A 26918-nucleotide genomic window follows, 5' to 3' on the forward strand; every position below is an offset into this window, starting at 1 on the left:
TTAAGAATTGCCACTATGGCAAAGTACAAGCAAGCAACAGGTAATCATCGAACTGAACCCTGAGTCAACACCTTTAATGAGAGAAAATTGATCCAAAAAAAACACTTTATTACTGTTTTCCTAGTCTCATTAGTAAAATTACACAACAGTGGGACCACATTGATATTGTAGACACTGAGGATCAGAAAGGTATAATAAAAGTTATAAAATTGCACCTAGCTTCTATTGGTGATAAATGGCAATGCTTTTTTAAAACACTCTACTGGAATTTAGATTATATTGCTGTATATTGCAGTTAATGGAAAAATATGGGCTTTGTTCCAAGCTGTGTTGAGGTTTGCCATAGCATGCATTTTAATTATAAATGGTTCCAGTAAATGTTTGGCAGAGAGTTAAACTGTGTACTTTTGTTGAACGAGACAGAAGCTTGGAGCAGTACCATTTATAAAATATATGTATTTAATGCCAAATCCAGGTTGTCTCAACACCGGAAATGATACCCAGGAGACTTAAACCATGTTGCAGAAATAGTATTCCAATGATTTATAGCTATCGTCAGCTCTAGAAACTAAACAAAATATTTCATACTTTCCAGTACTTTTGGTGTAATCCTCATTTATATACTTTTGTAAAAATAGTAAATCATGGTTTGTAGGTATCAACCAGAAAGTAAGCTGTTAGTTGACATTGAGACTGGCTGTGCTGTTCAGACATGATTAGGGTTTTTTCTGTAATGTTTGATTTAATTGCGAACAATTCTTTTGGGCCTTTACATCCCTGAACGTGTTGTACATTTGCAGAAATGGAACTTGTGTGCCGGTTCTAGGGGATAAGCCCACCAGTGCTTCCATTGGCCACCAACTCGCACCCTCCCTACCCCCAAACTTTGTAGGTAGACGAAGAAATTTTCAGGAGTCCAACCCTGGACCCCTGGTGAGCTCCACATCTGCCATTCAGCAGGTTGGAATTCCTGCTTTCATTCAATGTGCAAACCTGTCATTGTTCTGCTAGGCCAGGGACATGAAAACTTCTGGCCTGGGAGTCCCTGCCCTTAGCCACAGCCCCTCTTGCACTGCTGGCCTTGTTCAATAAAATTGTTTACTTTGAAACATGTGGGCATTAAATACAAAAAGAGGTAATACTAACTCTATACAAGTCATTGGTTAAGCTGTATTTAGAATATCAGTGTTTGGAGCGTCCTACTTCAAAAAGGATGTCAAGGCCAATAATTGTGTACAGAAGAGTACTTTTCATATATAGTGCAGTTAATGATTTTTTTCTTGTCACCTTAATGAGATTTATTTTTAAATGTTTTATCAAAATTGGGCAGAGTTTAGAATGCAAGTGTTATGCTAGGCCCTCACTTGCCAAGAATGAGGCACGTTAATTTTGTCATGAACATTGATTTTTAACTATTGCTGGAACGAGGAAATTACTTGTTAAACTGACCAGCTGTGGCTGAAAAATACATTAACAGACTGTACTTGGAAGGACAAAGGACCATTCCCTGACACATCCAACCCACAACAGATGTTGATCACTGGACAGTGAGGGGGGTGGGGAAGCACATTCGAGGGCCTGCTGAAGTGATCCAATCCACAGGGGCCAGAACTGGTTGGATCAGCTGGTCACATGACTAACTGGCTGTTCCAGGGGTTTTTTGAACGAGCCACAGAGTGTTTGAACTCAAAGACTCTTTGCTCCTGGACTGAGGAGATTAGATTAGATTAGAGATACAGCACTGAAACAGGCCCTTCGGCCCACCGAGTCTGTGCCAAACATCAACCACCCATTTATACTAATCCTACACTAATCCCATATTCCTACCAAACATCCCCACCTGTCCCTATATTTCCCTACCACCTACCTATACTAGTGACAATTTATAATGGCCAATTTACCTATCAACCTGCAAGTCTTTTGGCTTGTGGGAGGAAACCGGAGCACCCGGAGAAAACCCACGCAGACACAGGGAGAACTTGCAAACTCCACACAGGCAGTACCCGGAATCGAACCCGGGTCCCTGGAGCTGTGAGGCTGCGGTGCTAACCACTGCGCCACTGTGCCGCCCACTCCAGACAGGAGAGATCTCTCCTGTCTGCTCCCATCTCTTTCTCACAAGCCTCTGAATCCATTGAAGACACATGAACCACAAGAGAGAAAAGTCTCCTACAGCGAACAAGGTTTAAGAAGAATACTGGGCCCCAACGAAAAGCAAGATCTACCTACAATCAAGGACTCTACAGGGAGCTCGAAGAACTGTTACAAAAACTCTTCAAATATTGCCTCAAACGTTTACACTTTCTTTTTCTTTTTTTTGAGTCAGTTAAACAGCACAGAAACAGGCCCTTTGGCCCATTGTGTCTGTATTGGCCATCCAGCATCTATCCTAATCCCATTTTCCAGCACTTGGCCCATAGTCTTGTATGCTATGGCATTTCAAGTACAGATCTGAATACTACTAAAGTGTTGTTAGGGTTCCTGCCTCTACCGCCCCCTTCAGGTAGTGTGTTCCAGGTTCCAACCAACCTCTGGGTGAAAAAAATTTCCTCAAATTCCCTCAACCTCCTGCCCCTTACCTTAAAACTCTGCCCCCTGGTTATTGACCCCTCCGTTAAGGGAAAAGGTTTCTTCCTATCAATGCCCCTCATAATTTTGTATACCTCAATCAGGTCCCCCCCTCAGGCTTCTCTGCTCTAAGGAAAACAACCCTAGCCTATCCAGTCTTTCTTCATAGCTGAAATGCTCTAGCCCAGGCAACATCCTAGTGAATCTCCTCTGCACCATCTCCAGTGCAATCACATCCTTCCTATAGTGTGGTGTTCAGAACTGTACACAGTACTCCAGCTGTGGCCTAACTAGCGTTTTATACAGCTCCATCATAACCTCCCTGCTCTTATATTCTGTGCCTTGGCTAATAAAGGCAAGTATCCCATATGCCTTTCTAACTACCTTTACCTACCCATGCTGCTGCCTTCAGTGATCTATGGACAAGTACACCAAGGTCCCTCTGTACTTCCTAGGATCCTACCATCCATTGTATATTCCCTTGCCTTGTTAGTCCTCCCAAAATGCATCACCTCACACTTCTCAGGGTTAAATTCCATTTGTCACTGCTCCGTCCATCTGTGTCATCCTGTAATCTATGGCTTTCCTCCTCACTATTTCCGTGTCATCTGCAAACTTACTGATCATACCTCCTATATTCACGTCTAATGTACGCTACAAACAGCAAGGGTTCCAGCACCGATCCCTGCAGTACACCACTGGTCACAGGCTTCCGCTCGCAAAAACAACCCTCGGCCGTCACCCTCTGCCTCCTGCCACTAAGCCAATTTTGGATTCAATTTGCCAAATTGCCCAGGATCCCATGGGCTCTTCTTAAACAATCTCCCATGCGGGACCTTATCAAAAGCCTTACTGAAGTCCATGTAGACTACATCAACTGCCTTGCCCTCATCTACACATCTGGTCACCTCTCAAAATTCAATCAAGTTCGTTCGACACTATCTCCCCCTGACAAAGCCATGCTGACTATCCCTAATTAATCCCTGCCTCTCCAAGTAGAGATTAATCCTGTCCCTCAGAATCTTTTCCAATAGTTTCCCTACCTCTAATGTTGGACTCACTGGCCTAGTTTATCGCTGCTACCCTTCTTGAATAATGGTACCAGGTTTGCTGTCCTTCAGTCCTCTGACCTCTCCTGTGGCCAGAGAGGATTTGATAATTTGTCTTAGAGCCCATGCTATCCTCCTCCCTTGCCTCACATAATAGCCTGGGAAACATCTCATCTGGGCCTGAGGATTTATCCACTTTTAAGCCCACTAAAACAGCTAATACTTCCTCCCTTTCAATGCTAATTTGTTCGTATATCACAATCCCCCTCCCTGATCTCTATATCTACATCGTCCTTCTCCATAGTGAACACAGATAAATAGTACTCATTTGAAACCTCACCTATGTCCTCCTGCTCCACACACACGCTGCCACTCTGGTCCCTAATGGGCCCTACCCTTTCCCTGGTTATCCTCTTGCCCTTAATATACTTAAAACGCCTTGGGATTTTCCTTTATATTGCCTACCAGTGTTTTGTCATGTCTTCTGTTCGCTCTCCTAATTACATTTTTAAGTACCCCCCCTACACTTTCTATACTCCTCCAGAGCCTCCTTTTTTTTTTCCTTATCCAATCCTCTATGTCTCTTGACCTCCAGGGTTCCCTGGACTTGTTCGTACCCTTCACCATTGTGGGAACATGTTGGCCCTGAACACACACTATTTCCTTTTTGAATGACTTCCACTGATGTAGACTTCCCCAGTCCACTTTGGCCAGATCCTGTTTTATCATATTGAAATCGGCCTTTTTTCCCCCCCCCCTCCCAATTCAGTACTTTTATTTCCGGTCCCTCTTTGTCCTTTTCCATAACTGCCTTAAATATTAGAGTTACGGTCACTGTCTCCGAAATGCTCCCCCACTGAAGCTTCTACCACTTGACCAGCTTCATTCCCCAAGATTAGGTCTAGTACCGCCCCTTCTCTTGTCGGATTTTCTACGTGCAGGCTCAAAAAGCTCTCCTGTAAGCATTTTAAGAATTCCGCCCCCTTTAAGCCTTTTGCACTAAGACTATCCCAGTTGATATTGGGGGAAGTTGAAATCCACTATTACCTTTATTATTTTTACACCCCTGAGATTTGCCTACATTTCTGCTCCTCTATCTCTCCCTGACTTATCGGAGGCCTGTAGTACACTCCTGGTGTACTTTTCTGTTGCTATTTACATGTTTGTATCGTGTATGCAAGCTAGCATGGGTGCGTCATGTATTCTTGGGCGTCAACCGAATTCGAATTTAAGTTTAATAAACGTTTCTTCTTTAAACCTAAAAAAAAACCTTTTTGTGCTGGTTTCTTTGCCTTTATAAAGCTACTAAGTATCATCACCTCATTCCATGACAATATGAAAGGCACAATTCAACATGGTGGCTCCTCATCAGAGCCCTTTCCTATCCTGAGTGGCGTGAAACAGGGCTGTGTTCTCGCACCCACACTTTTTGGGATTTTCTTCTCCCTGCTGCTTTCACATGCGCTCAAGTCCTCTGAAGAAGGAATTTTCCTCCACACTAGATCAGGGGGCAGGTTGTTCAACCTTGCCCGTCTAAGAGCGAAGTCCAAAGTACGGAAAGTCCTCATCAGGGAACTCCCTTTTGCTGACGATGCTGCTTTAACATCTCACACTGAAGAGTGCCTGCAGAGTCTCATCGACAGGTTTGCGGCTGCCTGCAATGAATTTGGCCTAACCATCAGCCTCAAGAAAACGAACATCATGGGGCAGGACGTCAGAAATGCTCCATCCATCAATATTGGCGACCACGCTCTGGAAGTGGTTCAAGAGTTCACCTACCTAGGCTCAACTATCACCAGTAACCTGTCTCTAGATGCAGAAATCAACAAGCGCATGGGAAAGGCTTCCACTGCTATGTCCAGACTGGCCAAGAGAGTGTGGGAAAATGGCGCACTGACACGGAACACAAAAGTCCGAGTGTATCAAGCCTGTGTCCTCAGTACCTTGCTCTATGGCAGCGAGGCCTGGACAACGTATGCCAGCCAATAGCGACGTCTCAATTCATTCCATCTTCGCTGCCTCCGGAGAATACTTGGCATCAGGTGGCAGGACCGTATCTCCAACACAGAAGTCCTCGAGGCGGCCAACATCCCCAGCTTGTACACACTACTGAGTCAGCGGCGCTTGAGATGGCTTGGCCATGTGAGCCGCATGGAAGATGGCAGGATCCCCAAAGACACATTGTACAGCGAGCTCGCCACTGGTATCAGACCCACCGGCCGTCCACGTCTCCGCTTTAAAGACGTCTGCAAACGCGACATGAAATCCTGTAACATTGATCACAAGTCGTGGGAGTCAGTTGCCAGCGTTCGCCAGAGCTGGCGGGCAGCCATAAAGACAGGGCTAAAATGTGGCGAGTCGAAGAGACTTAGTAGTTGGCAGGAAAAAAGACAGAGGCGCAAGGGGAGAGCCAACTGTGCAACAGCCCCGACAAACAAATTTCTCTGCAGCACCTGTGGAAGAGCCTGTCACTCTAGAATTGGCCTTTATAGCCACTCCAGGCGCCGCTTCACAAACCACTGACCACCTTCAGGCGCGTATCCATTGTCTCTCGAGATAAGGAGGCCCAAAAGAAAGAAAAGAATAATTGGAAAGCAGTGAACGGATTCACCAAGGGAGAGCTAAAAACACGGTGTGTTTAAAATTGAGCCCTGTTACAGTAAGGCCAGGTGAAGGCTGAGAGGGATCCCTAGATACCTTTCTCACCTAGTCATAACAGCAAATTTTGTGTTTACTCATGCATTTTTTTTTAAAGAAAAATGAACCAGAAAAACTGCAGTTCTTTAGCGATATTAAAATACTTTTTTTTTCTCTCCAGGAAATGTCCTTAGTTGCTCCAGAATCTCCTTGGGAACAAGCTAGAAGAGTATTCCAAACATATGATCCTGAAGGTAAAACAGTTTGACTTGTAATTTCTTAGAATCATGGTTTTCCAGACATTTACAAATTTAAGATATAACTCTTTCCATCAAAAGATCATACATGTTACTGTTCCTCATGGTAACTGTCAGTAATAAATCATCTCGGACATGTTCTGAGAAAACCAGGATACCAATTTAAAACTTTAATCCATTCACAGACTGTTATTTTTAATGTTTCTTATTCAGAACAAATGATTTCCAGTGTGTTAATCTCCTGCGAAGTTCCTTAACCTTAAATGCAAAGTTGATTGCTACTGATGAGGTTTATGACAAAATTTGGTGGGTATTCATTTGTCAAGTATAGTGAGTCCGTTACCAGTTTAGTGCAGGATTATATGGCAGTGGCTGAGATCTGATGAGGCAGTGGATTGAAAATTTGAAGTAGCAACGTGTTTACTGAAATGCTGGTCCTTGGCCATGCACAGAAAGTAATAAAACATTTTGACACCTGATGAGGTCCTGGAACCTTTCTGTGGCATGTCTTGGTAAATCTGGCTCTTTCTTTTCCCTTTGTCCCCATATCATATGTGTAATTTAGTATACAATAACAAGGACATCACCCAGGTTTTCATCAGTATGATCTATTTTATCCAAGGAGTTTTTTTTCAAAACATCATTGAGTAACACGAATGTTTTTGAGTCTTATCTTCCCTTCTACATCTAGATACTTCAAGTTTTACATTTTAAATAATGTCAAATAGTTCTTGGCTCCTTTATAGTTTTGAGTAATCCTAAATATCTCTAGTTTCTGAGAGATTGCAGGATAATGAACAGGTAACCAACCCTTCCCTTAACTTGCTTTTGCTACTGGATATCCTGAACCTCTCAGGACCATTTTTATGTATTCAAAATTGTGACAGAGCAGGGACAGAGCCTAGAGAAGACTGCTCTGTGGATCCACAGTGGTCAGAGCCTGCAACATGACAGTAAAATTTCATGGGAAATGTTGACAGAAATTTACAATAATAAATATTGATATAATAATGCGAACAGGGTAGGCGGTGGCGTAGTGATATTATCACTGGACTAGTAACCCAGAGACCCAGGGTATTGCTCTGGGGACATAGGTTCGAATCCCATCACAGCAGAAGGTGGAATTTGAATTTAATTAATAAATCTGGAATTAAAAGCTAGTCTAATGATGGCCATGAAACCATTGTCGATTGTTGTGAAAACCCATCTGGATCACTAATGTCCTTTAGGGAGGGAAATCTGCTGTCCTTACCTGGGACCTACATGTGACTCCAGACCCACAGCAATGTGGTTGACTCTTCCATGACCACTGAAATGGCCAAGCAAGCCACTCAGTTGTACCTAGCGGCTACGAAGTCAATAAAAAGGAATGAAACCGGACGGACCACCCGGCATCGACCTAGGCACTGGAAACGACAATGGCAAACCCAGCCCTGTCGACCCTGCAAAGTCCTTCTTACGAACATCTGGGGGCTTGTGCCAAAGTTGGGAGAGCTGTCCCACAGACTAGTCAAGCAACAGCCTGACATAGTCATGCTCATGGAATCATATCTTACAATGTCCCAGACACTGCCATCACCATCCCCGGGTATGTCCTGTCCCACCGGCAGGACAGACCCAGCAGAGGTGGTGGCACAGTGGTATACAGTAGGGAGGGAGTTGCCCTGGGAGTCCTCAACATCGACTCTGGACCCCACAAAGTCTCATGGCATTAGGCCAAACATGGGCAAGGTAACCTCCTACTGATTACCACCTACTGCCATCCCTCAGCTGATGACTCAGTATTCCTCCATGTTGAACACCACTTGGAGGAAGCACTGAGGGTGGCAAGGGCACAAGATGTACTCTGGGTGGGGGACTTCAATGTCCATCACCAAGAGTGGCTCGCTAGCACCACTACTGACCGAGCTGGCCGAGTCCTAAAGGACATAGCTGCTAGACTGGGTCTGCGGCAGGTGGTGGGGGAACCAACACGAGGGAAAAACATACTTGACCTCGTCCTCACCAATCTGCCTGCCGCAGATGCTTCTGTCCATGACAGCATTGGTAGGAGTGACCACTGCACAGTCCTTGTGGAGACTAAGTCCCGCCTTCACATTGAGTACACCATCGTGTTGTGTGGCACTATCACCATGCTAAATGGGATAGATTTCGAACAGACCTAGCAATGCAAAACTGGGCATCCATGAGGCGCTGTTGGCCATCAGCAGCAGCAGAATTGTACTCAACCACAATCTGAAACCTCAAGGCCCGGCATATCCCCCACTCTACCATTACCATCAAGCCAGGAGGCCGACCCTGGTTCAATGAAGAGTGTAGGAGGGCATGCCAGGAGCAACACCAAGCATACCTCAATGAGGTGTCAACCTGGTGAAGCTACAACCCAGGACTACTTGCATGCCAAACTGCGTAAGCATCATGCGATAGACAGAGCTAAGCGATCCCATAACCAACGGATCAGATCTAAGCTCTGCAGTCCTGCCACATCCAGCCGTGAATGGTGGACAATTAAACATCTAACTGGAGGAGGTGGCTCCACAAATATCCTCATTCTCAATGATGGGGGAGTCCAGCACATCAGTGTGAAAGATAAGGCTGAAGCATTTACAACAATCTTCAGCCAGAAGTGCCGAGTTGATCCATCTTGGCTTCCTCCTGAAATCCCCAGCATCACAGATGCCAGACTTCAGCCAATTCGATTCACTCTGCGTGATATTTAGAAACGACTGAAAGCACTGGATACTGCAAAAGCTATGGGCCCTGACAATATTCCGGCAATAGTACTGAAGACCTGTGCTCCAGAACTTGCCGCGCCCCTTTCCAAACTGTTCCAATACAGTTACAACACTGGCATCTACCCTGCAATGTGGAAAATTACCCAGGTATGTCCTGTACACAAAAAGCAGGACAAGTCCAACCAGGCCAGTTACCACCCCATCAGTCTACTCTCAATCATCAGTAAAGTGATGGAAGGTGTCATCAACAGTGCTATCAAGCGGCACTTGCTTAGCAATAACCTGCTCAGTGATGCTCAGATTGGGTTCCGCCAGGGCCACTCAGCTCCTGACCTCATTACAGCCTTGGTTCAAACATGGACAAAAGAGCTGAACTCGAGAGGTGAGAGTGACTGCCCTTGACACCAAAGCAGCATTTGACCGAGTATGGCATCAAGGAACTCTAGCAAAACTGAGGTCAATGGGAATCGGGGAAAACCCTCCACTGCCTGGAGTCATACTTCGCGCAAAGGAAGATGGTTGTGGTTGTTGGAGGTCAATCATCTGAGCTCCAGGACATCACTGCAGGAGTTCCTCAGGGTAATGTCCTAGGCCCAACCATCGTCAGCTGCTTCATCAATGACCTTCCTTCAATCATAAGGTCAGAAGTGGGGATGTTTGCTGATGATTGCACAATGTTCAGCACCATTCATGACTCCTCAGATACTGAAGCAGTCCGTGTAGAAATGCAGCAAGACCTGGACAATATCCAGGCTTGGGCTGATAAGTGGCAAGTAACATTCGCGCCACCTAAGTGCCAGGCAATGACCATCTCCAACAAGAGAGAATCTAACCATCTCCCCTTGACATTCAACAGCATTACCATCGCTGAATCCCCCACTATCAACATCCTAGGGGCTACCATTGACCAGAAACTGAACTGGAGTAGACATATAAATACTGTGGCTACAAGAGCAGGTCAGAGGCTAGGAATCCTTAGGCGAGTAACTCACCTCCTGACCCCAAAGCCTGTCCACATTCTACAAGGCACAAGTCAGGAGTGTGATGGAATACTCTCCACTTGCCTGGATGGGTGCAGCTCCAACAACACTCAAGAAGCTCGACACCATCCAGGACAAAGCAGCCTGCTTGATTGGTACGCCATCCACAAACATTCACTCCCTCCTCCACCGACGCACAGTGGCAGCAGATGCATTGCAACAATGCACCAAGGCTCCTTGGACAGCACCTTCCAAACCCGCTACCTCTACCAACTAGAAGGACAAGGGCAACAAATACATGGGAGCATCACCACCTGCAAGTTTCCCTCCAAGTCACACACCATCCTGACATGGAACTATATTGCCGTTCCCTCACTGTCGCTCAGTCAAAATCCTGGAACTCCCTTCCTAACAGCACTGTCGGTATACCTACCCTAAATGGACTGCAGCGGTTCAAGAAGGCAGCTCACCACCACCTTCTCGAGGGCAATTCGGGATGGGCAATAAAAGCTGGCCTGGCCAGTGACGCCTACATCCCTTGAATGAATAAAAAAAAATTAATGTTAACACGAAGTATTTTTGAGCAGGGAATAGATGCCATATTTACCAGTTCCTTGTTTTTCTTTTAATGTCACACTGTAAATGCTAAATTATTTTGTACTTAACACCGTATTCTTTTATGGTTGTCAATTTAACTGCAGGAGCTAAACTGTCTAATATATCTTTCTCTGAAGGTTCCATATTGATACACAATTGAACAGTACACCTGTTTAAATATCCCTCAAGTGGTTGCCAACACTTGTTGGATCTAAAGAACCGCTCATTTACAAAGGAACTCTGTCGTACATGTAACTGGACAAATTATGCAACATGTTCTGATTTGAATGATTGCAAGTTGCTGCTGTTCTTTCCAGTCTGTTTTTAAAAAAAAAACAGGCAAGACCCCTCTATCTAATACTGATCTCTCCATTCGTTCTATGCCCTGTAATGCTTTGAAATCAAATCTTCACCCTTGTTCACAAAACTACTCGTAGTTTCACCACCTATCTTTGCAACCTCCAGCTCTTCATGCCAGTGTGTGCCACCTGTTCTTCTTACTCTAACGTCCTGGGCATAACATCTCCCTTTGTCCCTTTGTTCCTGTTTCATTTGGAGCTTACATCTATTTTGGGCCGACAGTCTGAGACTTTTTGTTATTTTCATGAGATGTGGGCATTGCTGGCAAGGCTAGCATTTGTAATCCATCCATAATTGCCCTTCAGGAGGTGGTCCCGAGCTGCCTCCTTAAACCGCTACAGTCCATCTGGTATGGGTACACCCACAGTGCTATTAGGGAGTGAGTTCCAGGATTTTGATCCAGCGACAGTGAAGACACAGTGATGTATTTCCAAGTCAGGATGGTGTGTAACTTGGGAGGGAACTTGCAGTGGTGATCCCATATGTCTGCTGCCCTTGTCCCTCTAGGTGGAAGAGGTCGTGGGTTTTGAAGGTGCTGTCGAAGGAGGTGTGTAGAGTTGCTGCAGTGCGTCTTGTAGATGGTACACTGCTGCCACTGTGTGTCAGTGCTGGAGGGAGTGAATGTACAAGATGATGGATGGGTATAGCCAATAGGTATAGGCCCAACCTGCTCAACCTTTCCTCATAAGATAACTCTTTCATCCCAGGAATCAGTAGCATGAACCTTCTGAGCTGTTTCCAATGCACTTATATCTTTTCTTAATTAAGGCGACCAAAGTTGTACACTATACTCCAGATGCGGTCTAACTACGGCTCTGTACAGCTGTCGCAACACTTCCCTACTTCCATACTCTATTTCCCCTTGCAAGAAATGCCAACATTCCATTTGCCTTCCTGATGTCATTATTGACTCAGCAACAGACATGGGGGTAATAAATTGAATATAAAGTGTAAAAACAACCTAATGTCATCAAAACAGTCCAATTTAACACATTTCTCCTATTAGTGAGATACCTGGCATTGTTTTTGCTTGTACAAGTAGTTAATGTCTGCCCGCACACCTGATACAGCGATGCGGAGAATTCGGTTAGATGTTCATCTTTCAGGAGTGATCTTGATATCTTTCTGTCCCCCCTCTCTTCCTGTCTGTGTCCATCCCTCTCCCTGCTCTCTCTTGCCTCTGTGTCCATCTCTTTCTCTCCTCTCCCTCTCTCTCTCTCTTGCTACCTCAGTGTCCCTCTTTCTCTTCTCTTCCCCCCCCTCCCCCCCCCCCCACCACCGTGTCTCTCTTTCTCCCCCCCCCCCACCACCGTGTCTCTCTTTCTCCCCCCCCCCCACCACTGTGTCTCTCTTTCTCCCCCCCCCCCCCCCCCCCACCACCGTGTCTCTCTCTTTCTCCCCCCCCCCCCCCCCCCCTCCCCCAGCCCCGCCTTTGCCCACCATCCACCAGGAGCAGAAACGCATTGCCGCTCGGTGCCAGCCCCTCTGTGAAATCAGGGGTATTGGAGAGCCGATAACGTGGACTGTCAGTCTTTTTTTTTTTTAAAAAAGCTTGCTCTGACTCAAAGAAGTCTTCCCTTTCAAGTTCAATCATTGCTTATCTGTGTGCTATCCTATCTGTTTTACTCACCAACACTCTCCAGGGCTGATTCCGTAGGTCAAACGCGGGCAGGGCGCACTTGCCAGGAAATCCCGGGCCCCAGTGCCTGAAATCTCATCAATTTAACTGCATGGACAGAAAACCATGCAGGCTGCCCTCCCTGCAAGCGTTCTTCTGCACCGGAAGCACCCAACCACAGTGTTAGTCTGACAATCACCTGCCTCTGTGGTTCCGCCAGCACCGTCCCCTGCCCCACTCCCATTGGTCAGTGCACCCTGATTGGCACCAGGCTTCCCACCGAGTTCCGCCTCCCGGCATTCCTATTTGACGGAGGTCCGCATACAGGCAAACCATTCACGCTTTTGATTGGTGGATTGGCGAACTGGATTCTGGCCCTTGGGCTGTAGGACCTAGACCAATGTCCCAGTGATCCCAATCCTTTCTAATTACTTTCGCTGCTTAATTTTAAATGTCTTGCTCCAAGCCTTTAAACTTGTTTTAAAATAACCTAGCCGCTAAGTTAAATGTCTTGCTCCAAACCTTTAACAATTACCACAGACCTCAATTTTACCACGGACACTGGTGTCCATGTACGGACACTTTGCCGATCCCTGCTTCCTAATCACTTGCTGTATCTTCATGCTAACTTTTTATGATTTGTGTACCAGGACACCTAGATCCCTCTGTACAACAGAGTTCTGCAATCTCTCTCCATTCAAATAATGTACTGCTTTTCTATTCTTCCTGCCAAAGTGGACGAGTTCTCATTTTCCCACATTATACTCCATATCCCACATTTTTCCCACTCACTTATCCTACCTAAATCCCTTTGTAGACTCTTTGTCCTCTTGACAGCTTACTTTCCTACCTATCTTTGACATCAGCAAATTTAGCAACCATACATTTGGTCCCTTGATCCAAATCATTGATATAGATTGTAAATATGAGAGGCCCCAGCACTGATCCCTGTGGCACTCCACTAGTAGCAGCTTGTCAACCTGAAAAAGGTCTATTTATCCCTACTCTCTGCTTCCTGTTAACTAACCAATCTTCTATCCATGCTCATATGTTCCACCCTACACCATGAGCTCTCATTTTGTGTAGCAACCTTTGTGGCACCTTATTGAATGCCTTTTGGAAATCCAAGTACGCCACATCCACAGGGTCCCCTTTATCCATCTTGCTTGTTATTTCCTCAAAAAACTCTAATGAATTAGCCAAACACTATGTCCCTTTCAGAAACCATGTTGGCGGTACCTGATTTTATGATTTTCTATTAGCTCCTTAATAATGGATTCTAGCCTCTGCCCGATGTCAGGCAAACTTGCCTATAGTTTCCTGCTTTCTGTCTCCTTTCTTGAATAGAGGTGTTACATTTGAGATTTTCTGATCTGCTGGGACCTTTCCAAAATCTAGGGAATTTTGGAAGATCACAACCAATGCAAATACTATCTCTGCAGCCACTGTTTTTGTAAGACCCTAGGATGCAGGCCATCAGGTGCAGGGGACTTGTCAGTCTTTAGTTTTAATAGTTTTCCCAGTGCCTTTTCCCTAATCATAATTGTTTTAAGTTCCTCCCTCCCTTTTACCTTTTGATTTTCAGGTATTCTTGGTGTTACGACCAGGTGAGAAAGGGGTCTAGGGGTTCCCTCTCGGCCTTTGCCTGGTTTAACTGTAACGGTTTAATTTTTTTTAAAGTGTTTTTAGCTTCCCCCCTCAGTGAATCCTTGTTCACTGTTTACCAATTGTAAGGCAAAGAAATCAATCAGACAAGTTTTCTTAGATTTAAACAAGAAAGGTGGAAGTTTATTAATCTTAAACTCTAATTCGGTTAATGACTACGAATATGCGACGCGACCAGGCTAGTATGCATACGCGATAAACACACATGCAGATAGAGACAGAAAAAGTAGAAAGAATAAAGGGGTCAAGTTTGAGGTAATAGCTGGGTTTCTATTTACGGTCCTTTGAGTTCGATGTAGAGTCTTTGGTTGCTGTTAAGTCTTGCCATTTTGTTGGGACCCAGTGCATGCTTTTAAAACTTGTTTCGATGTAGGAGTCTTTTCTCTTGCGGTTCAATTGACTTCAGTGGATCTGGAGATCAGTGAGGGAGAGAGAGAGAAAGACAAGTTCAGTTGCAATCTGCAGTCTCTGTCTTCAAACTGTCCTGTGAGCACAATTCAAAACTCCAAGTTGGCCAGCAGGTTAGTCATGTGACTAACCCCTTATTTGGGAGTAACCGCTCCTTCAATTTGTGGATTTCAAAGCTCAGTGGGGGGTGTAGTGCTGTCTCTTACACTGACCAGATGTGGATCACCATTGCCCAGACCAATCTCCGTTAATTGACAGTGAGCAGCTCCCATTGTCTTTTCCTAGGCGACTGTCTCTTAGAATGCAAATTTTTTTTCAGCCACTACTGATCTCTTTAAACAAGTCATCTCTCCACTGCAGCAACAATTTAAAATTAATGTTTGTCATGAAATTAATATGCCTCATTCTTGGCAGGTGGGGGTCTTTATGACATTGAGATTTTTTTAATGCTTTCTACAGTGAAGACAAACACAAAATGCCTGCTCAATGCTTCTGCTGTTTCCTGTTTTCCATTATTAATTCCCCAGTCTCTCCCTCAAAGGGATCAATGCTCACTTTCGTTACTCTTTTCCTGTTTAAATACTTGTCAAAACTCTTGCTATCCATTTTTATGTTTCTAACTAGCTTTCTCTCATTCTCTAATATCTCTTTATTTTTTTTTAGTCATTCATTGCAGTATTGTATGCTTTTTCTTTCAATTTGGTACTATCCTTAACTTTCTTAGCTATGGATGGTGCATCCTTCTCATAGTCTTTCTTTCTCACTGGAATATATCTGAGTGTTATGACATATCTTGTTATTATCTCCTGTTATTACTTCTCTACTATTATATGTTTTAACCTATATTCCCTGTTCACTTTAGCCAATTCTGTCTTCATACCCTTGCAATTGCCTTTCTTTAAGCCTAAGTTACTAGTCTTAGACCCACACTTCTCACCCTCAAATTCAATATGAAATTCTATCATGTTAAGATCGCTGTTGCTCTAAGAAATTGTCCCAAATGCACTCTATGACCTTATCTTCCAGACTACCTTTGCCAATCTGATTTGTTCAATCTGTATGAAGACGAAAATCCCCCATCATTATTGCAGTACCTTTCTTACAAGCCCCCACTATTTTTCTTGTATACTTTGTAGCTACTGTTAGGGGGCCTATAAACTACTCCCACAAGTGACTTATTGATATTTCTTTACTCAAACTGGTTCTACACCTTGATCTTTTGAACTAAGGTCATCTCTCACGATAAGTACTAATGTCATCCTTAATTAACAGAGCTATCCCACCACCTTTTCCTAGCTTCCTCTCCTTCCAAAATGTCAAATACCCTTGAATATTTATGTTCCAGCCCTGGTCACCTTGTAACCATGTCTCTGAAATGGCTCTCAGGTCATAGATATTTATTTCTATTTGTGCTATCAGTTCATCCGTATGAATGCTGCACACAGGCAGATACAGAGTCTTTTCTTGCAAACTCTGTCCTTATGTGCTCGTGCATTCTTCAGTTTATACGCTTTGTCCTTTCCTGCCACTCTGGTTATCATTACCCATATCGTTGCCCTACTCTATTGCCTTGTCCTTTCTCTTTAATTTACCACATCTCCCCTCACGTGATCCCTTCTCCACCGCCACCACCATCATTCCCTCCCCCCCACTATTTAATTTAAAGCCCTCTGTACCACCCTAGTTATACAACTCACTAGAACACTGGTCCCAGCATGGTTCAAATGAAGACTGTCCCAACGGTACAGCTCTCGCTTTCCCCAGTACTGATGCCAGTGCCCCATGAATCGAAAGCCATTTCTCCCACACCAGTCTTCCAGCCACGCATTCAATTCTGTAATTTTATTTAGTGGCGCCGCTTCGCTCGTGACTTGGGTAGTAATCCACACCATTACCTTTTTGATTCTGCTTTTTGATTTAGATCCTAGCTGCTCATACTCCCTAAGTATCTAAGTATCTTTCGTATCTGTCGTTGGTACCCACATGGACCACAACAACTGGATCCTCCCCCTCCCACTGCAAGTTCCTTTCCAGCCCTGACCAGATGTCCCAAACTATGGCACTAGGCAGGCAACACAGCCCTCTGGGCCCACGCTCTCAGCTGCAGACAACTGTGTCCCCCAACTTCACTGTCCACTATTACCACTACATTTTTATTTACTCCCCCTTCAGTTTTTTCTCTTGCACTGATGTGCTGGGCTCCTCCATCATTGGGGATGGGATATTTGTGGACCCCCTTCCTCCGATTTGTTGTTCAATTGTCCACCACCATTCACAACTGGATGTGGCAGAGCTTAGATCTGATCAGTTGGTTGTGGGATCGCTTAGTACTGTTTTGCATGCAAGTAGTCATGCGTCGTAGCTTCATTAGGTTGACACCTCATTTTTAGGTATGCCTGATGCTGCTCTTGCCATGCCCTCCTGCACTCTTTATTGAGCCAGGGTTGATTCCTTGGCTAGATGGTAATGGTAGAGTGGGGATATGCCAGGCCATGAGGTTACAGATTGTGGTTGTGTACAATTCTGCTACTGCTGATGGTCCACAGTGCCTTATGGATGCCTGGTTTTGAGCTGCCAGATCGGTTCTGAATCTATCCCATTTAGCACCGTGGTAGTGCCACACAACACAATGGAAAGTTTGAAAGTGTGAAGACGGGACTTCGTTTTCACAAGGATTGTGAGGTGGTCACTCCTGCCAATACTGTCATGGACAGATGCTGCTGCGACAGATAGATTGGTGAGGACGAGGTCTAGTAAGTTTTTCCCTCTTGCTGGTTGCCTCATTACCTGCCCCAAGCCCAGTCTTGCAGATATGTCCTTCAGGACTCGGCCACCTGCGTCAGTAGTGGTGCTACTGAACCACACTCTGTGAAGGACATTGAAATCACCCACCCAGATTCTCAGGTAAATGCTTTTGCTTTGCTATGTCTCTCCCTATTTCCAGTTGGAGTGTATTCTGGCTTATCTCACTTCAGTTTATATGCAACATCAGCTGGATTTTCTTTTTAGCATTAAAAAAGTATCTAGATAAGCCCAAATTGTAATAGATGCTTTTGGAGTTCTGCTACAGGTTTTTGAGTAGTAATATTGATGGCCTTTGAATCTCCTACCAGGAATGATTTCACCATGCCTTTCCATCTGAGCACAACTAGAACTATAGGCCATCAGCCCATCAAGCCTTGGGCAACTCTTTAATCCCATTTCCTTGCCTTCTCTCTATCCCTTAATATCTTTACTTCCCAAGTAATTACCTGTTGCCTTTTGAAACGAGTCAACTGATTTTGCATCTACTGCCTTCTGCAAACATGGACGTTGAGTTTTTCAAAGGTTCTGTCTGCATGAACCGATTAATTTAGCAAAATCAGCATAGCTAGGCTCTCTGTTCCGAGATGAGGCCCTGGCAGATAAGAGCGTAATATGGGTGTTTGTGGGAAGCGAACATTGGTTCTGAAGTTGGAGCGAGGGAGGGGCAGGCAAGAGTGAAGTGGTTAGAGGAGGGAAGGAAAACAGTAAAAACCAGCACCCCCATTGGGTCAGTGGAGGAGCAGTATTTGAAAGCTGAGAAAGAGGAGCAGCCAGCAATAATATTTGGTTGGAGAGAGTGAGGGGGCCAGAGATTAAAGCAAAAAGGTGCGGAGCAGCACTTGGATGGGAGGGAGAGAAAGAAAAAGTAGGTAATGGCCCAGTTTTGGGGAGGCGTGTGGCTGTGGCCAAGGGGTAGAGGGGTAGGGAGAAGAGAAGCTGTTAACATTGCTTTGGGAAAGCTGGGTCTGTTTGGGAGAGATTGGGTAATTGGTGTGTACAGTGAAGTGCTGATGGGGCCAAAGAAGGAACCTGATTATTCTTCCTGGTTTTCTAGAAGAGGACATGCTGAAGGAAGAGAATTAGAAGGTCGCAATGAAAATGTAGCTGCAGTTTGCCCTCCTATTTCACCAACTTTATTACCTCAATCCAGTGCGGAGGATTTGGGCATCTGCTGTCTGTTGTCAATCTTGCCCAGCTGTTCTGGTCTGTCTTACCTTAGAAAAAGGAAGTCAGTAGGGGCAAATTAGCTTCAGTAAGTATACTAATAGAGTATAAAAAGAAGACATCTATATGCATAATCTTTGCTGACAGATGAATGAAACACAGTTGCATTCAGTGAGGCTCTTGGGGTATTTGCCAACAAAGATGTGAGTGGAGGAACACTTGCAGGCAAAGGTTTTGGCTGTACTGTCTAATATTGGTGCGGGGTGCCTTGCATGTAATTTCCTATCATTTTGGTGTACAGGGCATCAAATATAAATTTATGCCCATGTGACAGTGAGTACATGGAAAGGACGAAGTAATGTTGAGATGTGAATTTGAGCCATGTTACCAATATTGTGTTTTTCCTGCCATCATTAAGTTCTGGTGTCTTTAAATTTTTGGTTTTGTCCCCAGCAAAATTACTGGCACCATTGGTTCCTCAGTGGGATTCTGTGATATGTTTGGAAGAAGAAAAGAGCAAGTAGAGAATGCCTTTCAGGCCATGCTGCACAAGAGGTGCTTTCTGACCACCTTACTGGTATATGCACATTGGCAGATTGCTTTAGCAGACAATTAATACGGTGGAGGCTCCTCTGGAACAGCAGATCTGATGACAGCATGAATATGTGTAAACGTCTGACCTACCATAATCTTTGGGGTGCTTCTGAGGAAGCGTCAATCAAATTATGCTATGCTTTCAGTCGCACTTCATGAAAAAGGGCATGACGTTCCAGAATAAAGAGCCAACCACTAGATTCAAACCTTTCTGCAAGCACTGGCACATTTACTTTGCAATGATTGTGGGGACCTGTCTTCACAGGTCAGATTGTCAGAGCCAGTTGCAGAGCTGTACCACCTGTTGCAATGACAGGGGCAGCTACCATTCAGAATAGGCCTGGTTAACTGTTATTTAAACTTTGCTTCATCTCATTATATGCTGCAGCGGTGATCTCTGATAATGAGAGAACGAATTGGCACAGTGAGCACCAGTCCTTGCAAGCACCTCACACAGCACTTGAGCCATCAAACAGTTCAGATGCAAGTTGTTTGGCTGCAGATTCATACCTATACCTTTTTTGCCTGACACTACTTAATCCCCTCTCCCTTCAGCCTTGATAAAGGTAGCTCATGGGCTATGATGCCGTCAGAACTTTTCTAAAAGCTTTTAGCATGTTCTTCATCCTATACTGACATTCCCTTCCGCCTTCAAATTTCACTTGCAGCTTTCCTGTTCCTATCACTTGTGTGTTCCCCACATGTCCAAATTTGCAGCTGAAGCTGTGCAAATGAGATGCCCTCAGAAAATTAAGTGGAAATAACTCCTTTCCATCAGCACTTCATCTAAAATCTACCATTAACCATTCAGGTCTAAACTGCATCAATACAAATTCTATGCTGTGTTTATTGTAAATCTGTATAAATGTTTCAAAAGATACTAAAAACAAGTAAAATTAATAAAATCAGCCCACAATGAAAAATATTAGTGATCAAGTACAGAATAAAGTGGGCAGAAAAAATAAATTATTGTTGACTTGTGCAAGGACTGGCAGGAAATTAACTTCACATTCTGGGCAAGCATTCTGATAGTTTAAACTGGTGGCTATCTGGTGATATCTACTGAAGAATGTGCAACAAATATCTAATCTGGATGGATCACTACATAAGCAAGTAATGGGAAGAGTTTTAATCACTGGATCATTATTCAGTCCCAAAGTAAATAGAACATGATTTTTGGATTGGGCTCCCAGTAGAGGTTTTCTTGGGGGGGAAAAAAGCTGCATTCCCTAGATTGTTGCAAATGTAAATACAGATTGTGCCCCAATACTAATTTTAGGTATTCTCTTCAGTCCAGTGACTTTGCTTGTAGATCAGGACAGAATTGTTTTTTATAAAGTTCTAGAAAGTTACTTCAGTGCTGAAGTTGTCTTTCAGCCCTGCTTACTCTACAGCTGAGAATTCAATTTGACCACAATTTTCAACTTTATGCTATAAGTGCAGCTTTTAGTTGATGTAAATTAAATTTTGTTTGAGTGTTGATCAGTGTAGAAATGTACGTAACTGCACCATTTGTACATCAAAATGTCTCATGCCATTGCATGAGATTGGGAGGGGGAGCAAAAAGGGCATTAAGCAACAGGAGAAAAATGCAGGGAGGTGCTCAAAGACAGAGAATTTTGAGGCTTTTGTAGATGGGGAGAGATGTAGTAAAGTGGAGGGGGGTTAGGAACAGAGTTGTTGAGCAGGGTTGTAATAACTGAAGGTTCTGCTGCCGATGTTAGAAGGAGGAGAATTGCGCAAAAGGCCATTCATTCAAGTTGTTTAAATCAGTGTATATCTGGTGATAGCTATTGAATGTAGAGCAGAGGATATGGGCTAGAGTAGATTACAGACGAAGGATAGTGAACCCAGTGCACTGAAGTTTATGATGAGTAGAGCTCACGAGCTAAAGTGCAGTATTTCTATTTAGAGCAACATAAAGTGAGTCTTGGCACTGAAGAAAGTTGTGGCTTATCCAAAATTTGATGTCTGACAGCACAATAGCAGTTATAGAGTTGAGTTTGGTGGCAAAGAAAGAATACTGGGTCTAATCAGCTTGCAGGCAGAAGATGACTGGTGCATTCTATTGCCAAGAAACAGTACATTCAGGAATAATAGGATGTCTGGGGCAGAATCTTGGGCACTCCTGCGGTCACAATGCAGAAGCAGATGTTGAAACCTGTTAAAGCTCTGCTTTCTCAGCACCCAAAAAGGCAGTTTTCATAAACAGACCATATGAACTGATGCCTGATCCATTATACATGCAAGTATGAGTTAGCGTACCTATTTTTAACAATTAATTTCCAATCCATAGTATATCTATCACTGGGAGATTAAACTGGTTTCCTACCATGGCTTCTGTCCTCCATTAGATCAAAAAAAGTGCTGTCAGACTGTACGCACAGGTTGAACTGTTTTGTTAGATATATTTACGAGTTTAACATATAGAAGCAGTTAGACATAGAACGATACTGAGACAACACTTTTTTAAACCATAAAAATTTAATCAGTCCACAAGGGGTTAATGTATATAATTCTAGAACATGTTAAGTTTAACATAAACAAAACTTTTCGACAAAATAGCTAGGTTTGCAGTTTAATAGACATTCAAGGTGTAATGCCGATTTCAGTTCATCTATAGAATTTGGATTAAAAACAAAAAATGCAGGTCTGGCAGCATCTGTGGAGAGAGAAGCAGAGTTAATGTTTCAGGTCAGTGACCCTTCTTCAAAAGAAGTTCTCCTCTGTTTTGGGGCAGGATACATACAAGTTAGGAGCAGGAGTAGGCCACTCGACCCCTCTAGCCTGCTCTGCCATTCAATAAGTTCATGGCTGAACTGATTACTCCACATTTCCAACTACCCCTGATAAATTTTCAACCCCTTGCTTATGGAGAATCTATCTACCTCTGCCTTAAAAATATTCAAAGACTCTGCTTCCACTGCCTTTTGAGGAAGAGAATTCCAAAGATTCACGACCCTCGGAAAAAATTGCTCCTCATCTCCGTCTTAAATGGGCGACCCCTTATTTCTAAACAGTGATCCCTAGTTCGAGATTCTCCCACAAGGATAGAGGGAACCTTACTCTGCACCCGGCTATACTGTGCCTGATGTGGGAATGTTTAATGCTGATACTGGATACCTGAAGGAGAAGTTTTCATTTGAGTATTGTTCCTTCAATTTGAGCACAAAAATCCTAAAATGTATAAGGTCACCAAGTCTAGTAGCATGCAACCAATAATATCTGTTGGCCTCTGCTGCCACCAGTCATTGCCTACACATACAGCTAGCCAAAGCCATCTTTAAATCCGATCTATCCCAATTATCTGCCATCACAAATGCAACAAATACAGACATCTCCCTAATTGTTACAATGCCATTTATGGAGTCATTATGGCACAGAAGGACGCCATTTGACCCATTGTCCATGCAAGCTTTCCAGAGCAATTCATTTGGTCCCATTTCCCTGCTCTATCCCCATAGCCTTGCACGTTTATTTCCCTCAAGTACCCATCCAATTTCCTTTTGAAATCATTGTCTCTACTTCCACCACCCTCCTAGGCAGAAGGTTCCAGGTTATTACCACTCACTGCATAAAAAAGTTCTTCCTCACATCTCCCCTGCATCTCTTGTCCAAAACCTTAAATCTATGTCCCCCAGTCCTTGTACCATCAGCTAATGGAAACAGCTTTTCTTTGTCTACCTTTATCTGTCGAACCTTATGCACCTCTATATCAAACTCCTTTACTCCAAGGAGAACAAACCCAGGTTTTCCAACCTAACGTTGTAGCTAAAATCCCTCATCCCTGGAACCATCCTGGTAAATCTCCTCTGCACCCTTTCAAGGAGCCTCGCATCCTTCCTAAAGTGTGGAGATCAGAAGTGGACACAATACTCTAGTTGGAGCCTAACCAGAGCTTTATAAAGGTTTAGCAAAACTTCCCTGCTTTTGTACTCAATACCTCATTTTTGAAGCCCAAGATCCCATCTGCTTTGTAACTACCCTCCCAATATATTCTACGACCTTCAAAGATCTTGAAACAATACATAGATAGTCCAACTAGGGATGGGGCCATACTGGACCTGGCATTAGGGAATGAGCCCGGCCAGGTGGTCGAAGTTTCAGTAGGGGAGCATTTCGGGAATACTGACCATAATTCCATAAGTTTTAAGGTGCTTGTGGATAAGGTTAAGAGTAGTCCTCGGGTGAAGGTGCTAACTTGGGGGAAGGCTAATTATAACAATATTAGGCAGGAACTGAAGAATTTAGATTGGGGGCGGCTATTTGAGGGTAAATCAACATCTGACATGTGGGAGTCTTTCAAACGTCAGTTGATTAGAATCCAGGACCAGTATGTTCCTGTGAGGAAGAAGGATACGTTTGGCACGTTTCGGGAACCTTGGATAACGCGGGATATTGTGAGCCTAGTCAAAAAGTAAAAGGAAGCATTCATACGGGCTGGAAGGCTGGGAACAGACGAATCCCTTGAGGAATATAAAGACAGTAGGAAGGAACTTAAGCAAGGAGTTAGGAGGGCTAAAAGGGGTTATGAGAAGTCATTGGCAAACAGGATTAAGGAAAATCCCAAGGCTTTTTATACATATATAAAGAGCAAGAGGGTAACCAGCAAAGGGTTGGCCCACTCAAGGACAGAGAAGGGAATCTATGTGTGGAGCCAGAGGAAATGGGCGAGGTACTAAATGAGTACTTTGCATCAGTATTCACCAAGGAGAAGGACTTGGTGGATGATGGGCCTAGGGAAGGGAGTGTTGATAGTCTCAGTCATCTCATTATCAAAAAGGAGGAGGTGTTGGGTGTCTTGCAAAGCATTAAGGTAGATAAGTCCCCAGGGCCTGATGGGATCTACCCCAGAATACTGAGGGAGGCAAGGGAAGAAATTGCTGGGGCCTTGACAGAAATCTTTGCATCCTCATTGGCTACAGGTGAGGACCCAGAGGACTGGAGAATAGCCAATGTTGCTCCTTTGTTTAAGAAGGGTAGCAAGGATAATCCAGGAAATTATAGGCCGGTGAGCCTTACGTCAGTAGTAGGGAAATTATTAGAGAGGTTTCTTCGGGACAGGATTTACTACCATTTGGAAACAAATGGACTTATTAGCAAGAGGCAGCATGGTTTTGTGAAGGGGAGGTCGTGTCTCACTAATTTGATTGAGTTTTTTGAGGAAGTGACGAAGATGATTGTTGAAAGGAGGGCAGTGGATGTTATCTATATGGACTTCAGTAAAGCCTTTGACAAGGTCCCTCATGGCAGACTGGTACAAAAGGTGAAGTCACGGGATCAGAGGGGAGCTGGCAAGATGGATACAGAACTGGCTCTCTCATAGAAGACAGAGGGTAGCAGTGGAAGGGTGCTTTTCTGAATGGAGGGATGTGACTAGTGGTGTTCCACAGGGATCAGTGCTGGGACCTTTGCTGTTTGTAGTATATATAAATGATTTGGAGGAAAATGTAGCTGGTCTGATTAGTATGTTTGCGGATGACACAAAACTTGGTGGAGTTGCGGACAGTGATGAGGATTGTCAGAGGATACAGCAGGATATAGATCGGTTAGAGACTTGGGCAGAGAAATGGCAGATGGAGTTTAATCTGGACAAATGTGAGGTAATGCATTTTGGAAGGTCTGATGCAGGTGGGAAGTATACGGTAAATGGCAGAACCCTTAGGAGTATTGACAGGCAGAGAGATCTGGGTGTACAGGTCCACAGGTCACTGAAAGTGGCAACACAGGTGGATAAGGTAGTCAAGAAGGCATACGGCATGCTTGCCTTCATTGGTCGGGGCATAGAGTAATAAAAATTGGCAATTCATGTTGCAGCTGTACAGAACTTTAGTTAGGCCACACTTAGAATATTGTGTGCAGTTCTGGTCACCACACTACCAGAAGGACATGGAGGCTTTGGAGAGGGTACAGAAGAGGTTTACAGGATGTTGCCTGGTCTGGAGGGCATTAGCTATGAGGAGAGGTTGGATAATCTCGGATTGTTTTCACTGGAACGACGGAGGTGGAGGGGCGACATGATAGAGGTTTACAAAGTTATAAGCGGCATAGACAGAGTGGATAGTCAGAAGCTTTTTCCCAGGGTGGAAGAGTCAGTTACTAGGGGACATAGGTTTAAGGTGAGAGGGGCAAAGCTTAGAGGGGATGTGCGAGGCAAGTTCTTTACACAGAGGGTGGTGAGTGCCTGGAACTTGTTGCCGGGGGAGATGGTGGAAGCAGGTACCATAGAGACATTTAAGAGGCATCATGACAAATACATGAATAGGATGGGAATAGAGGGATACGGACCCCGGAAGTGCAGAAGGTTTTAGTTTAGGCAGGCTTGGAGGGCCGAATGGCCTGTTCCTGTGCTGTACTGTTCTTTGTTCTTATCTGTTCACATGGATGTCAAGGTCCCTGTGTCCCTGCATGCTCTTTAGAACTGTGCCATTAAATCTATATTTCCTCTTCGTATCCCTGCTGCCAAAATGCATCACTTCACACTTCTCTATTAAATTTCATCTGCCATTCTGTTAGCCAGTCTATGACCTGTTTCAGTCAATTGTTATCCTCTGTTTTCCACACATCCAAGTCTGGTATCGTTGGCAAATTTTGAAATTTTACCTTATTCTGATATCCAAGTCATTTATGTATATCAAAAAAGCAGTGATCCTAGCAGTGACACTTGGGGGAATACCACCGTACCATCCTCGAGTCTGAAACGCAACAATTTACCACAACTCGTTTTCTGTCCTTAAGCCAATTTCTTTTATCCAAGCTGACACTGACCCTCCTATTCTATGAGCTGGTCTATGTTGACCAGCCTTTTACGTAGTACTTTATCGAAGGCTTTCTTAAAATCCATATAGACAACATCCATTGCTTTCCCTTCATCAACCTTTGTTACTTCATAAAATCAATTAGATTAGTCAAGCACGGTCTGTCTTTTGCAACTCTGTGCAACTCAAACCTCTCCAAGTTACTGTTGATTTTTTTTTTTCCCCCTGGTTATTGTTTCTAAAACCTTACCCACCACTGATGTTACACTGGCTGGACGGTAGTTAATATGAATGTCCTTTCTTGAATCAGGGCATCACATTTGCCACTCTCCATCCTCTGCACCTTCCCCATATCTAGGGAAGTTCGGAAGATTATAGCAAGCCCTTCCTCTATCTCTACCCCCACTTCAGCAACCTTTCAGTATGGTTTGTGATGTTTTTGGCACAAGCAAAATCTAGTTGGAAAAGGGATTGATCTGTTGCAAGCTGTATGTGCTGCTGAAAGTTTTGTATGTGTTTGTTCCTGCTTTGTCCATTATATTGATTTTTATCTGGTCTGGATACGCATGATTTCTAGCAGAAGCTTGTGTTCACAGTTGCATCAAGTGTGACTGTTTCCCTAAACACAAGTGTCCAGTTTTTCAGCAGGTCACCTATAACTTAATAACTGGCTTTCTTTTCATACCAATTAGCAGTCCCTATCTAGTTTGAGAATACACTCTG

At 44.1% G+C, this 26918-nt stretch overlaps 1 protein-coding gene across 3 annotated transcripts in view; it reads left to right on the forward strand.

The window, feature by feature from the left end:
* The window catches only part of mindy3 (MINDY lysine 48 deubiquitinase 3), a 155686-nt gene that overhangs the window by 85127 nt on the left and 43641 nt on the right, over window positions 1-26918 (forward strand). For all 3 annotated transcript variants that reach the window (XM_068012805.1, XM_068012784.1, XM_068012795.1), the window contains one exon: window positions 6436-6508. In XM_068012805.1, the coding sequence (XP_067868906.1) occupies window positions 6436-6508 (73 nt within the window). The remainder of the gene's footprint in view (window positions 1-6435; window positions 6509-26918) is intronic.

Source organism: Heterodontus francisci, chromosome 2 (assembly GCF_036365525.1).
Source record: "Heterodontus francisci isolate sHetFra1 chromosome 2, sHetFra1.hap1, whole genome shotgun sequence".
NCBI classification, from domain to species: Eukaryota; Metazoa; Chordata; class Chondrichthyes; order Heterodontiformes; family Heterodontidae; genus Heterodontus; species Heterodontus francisci.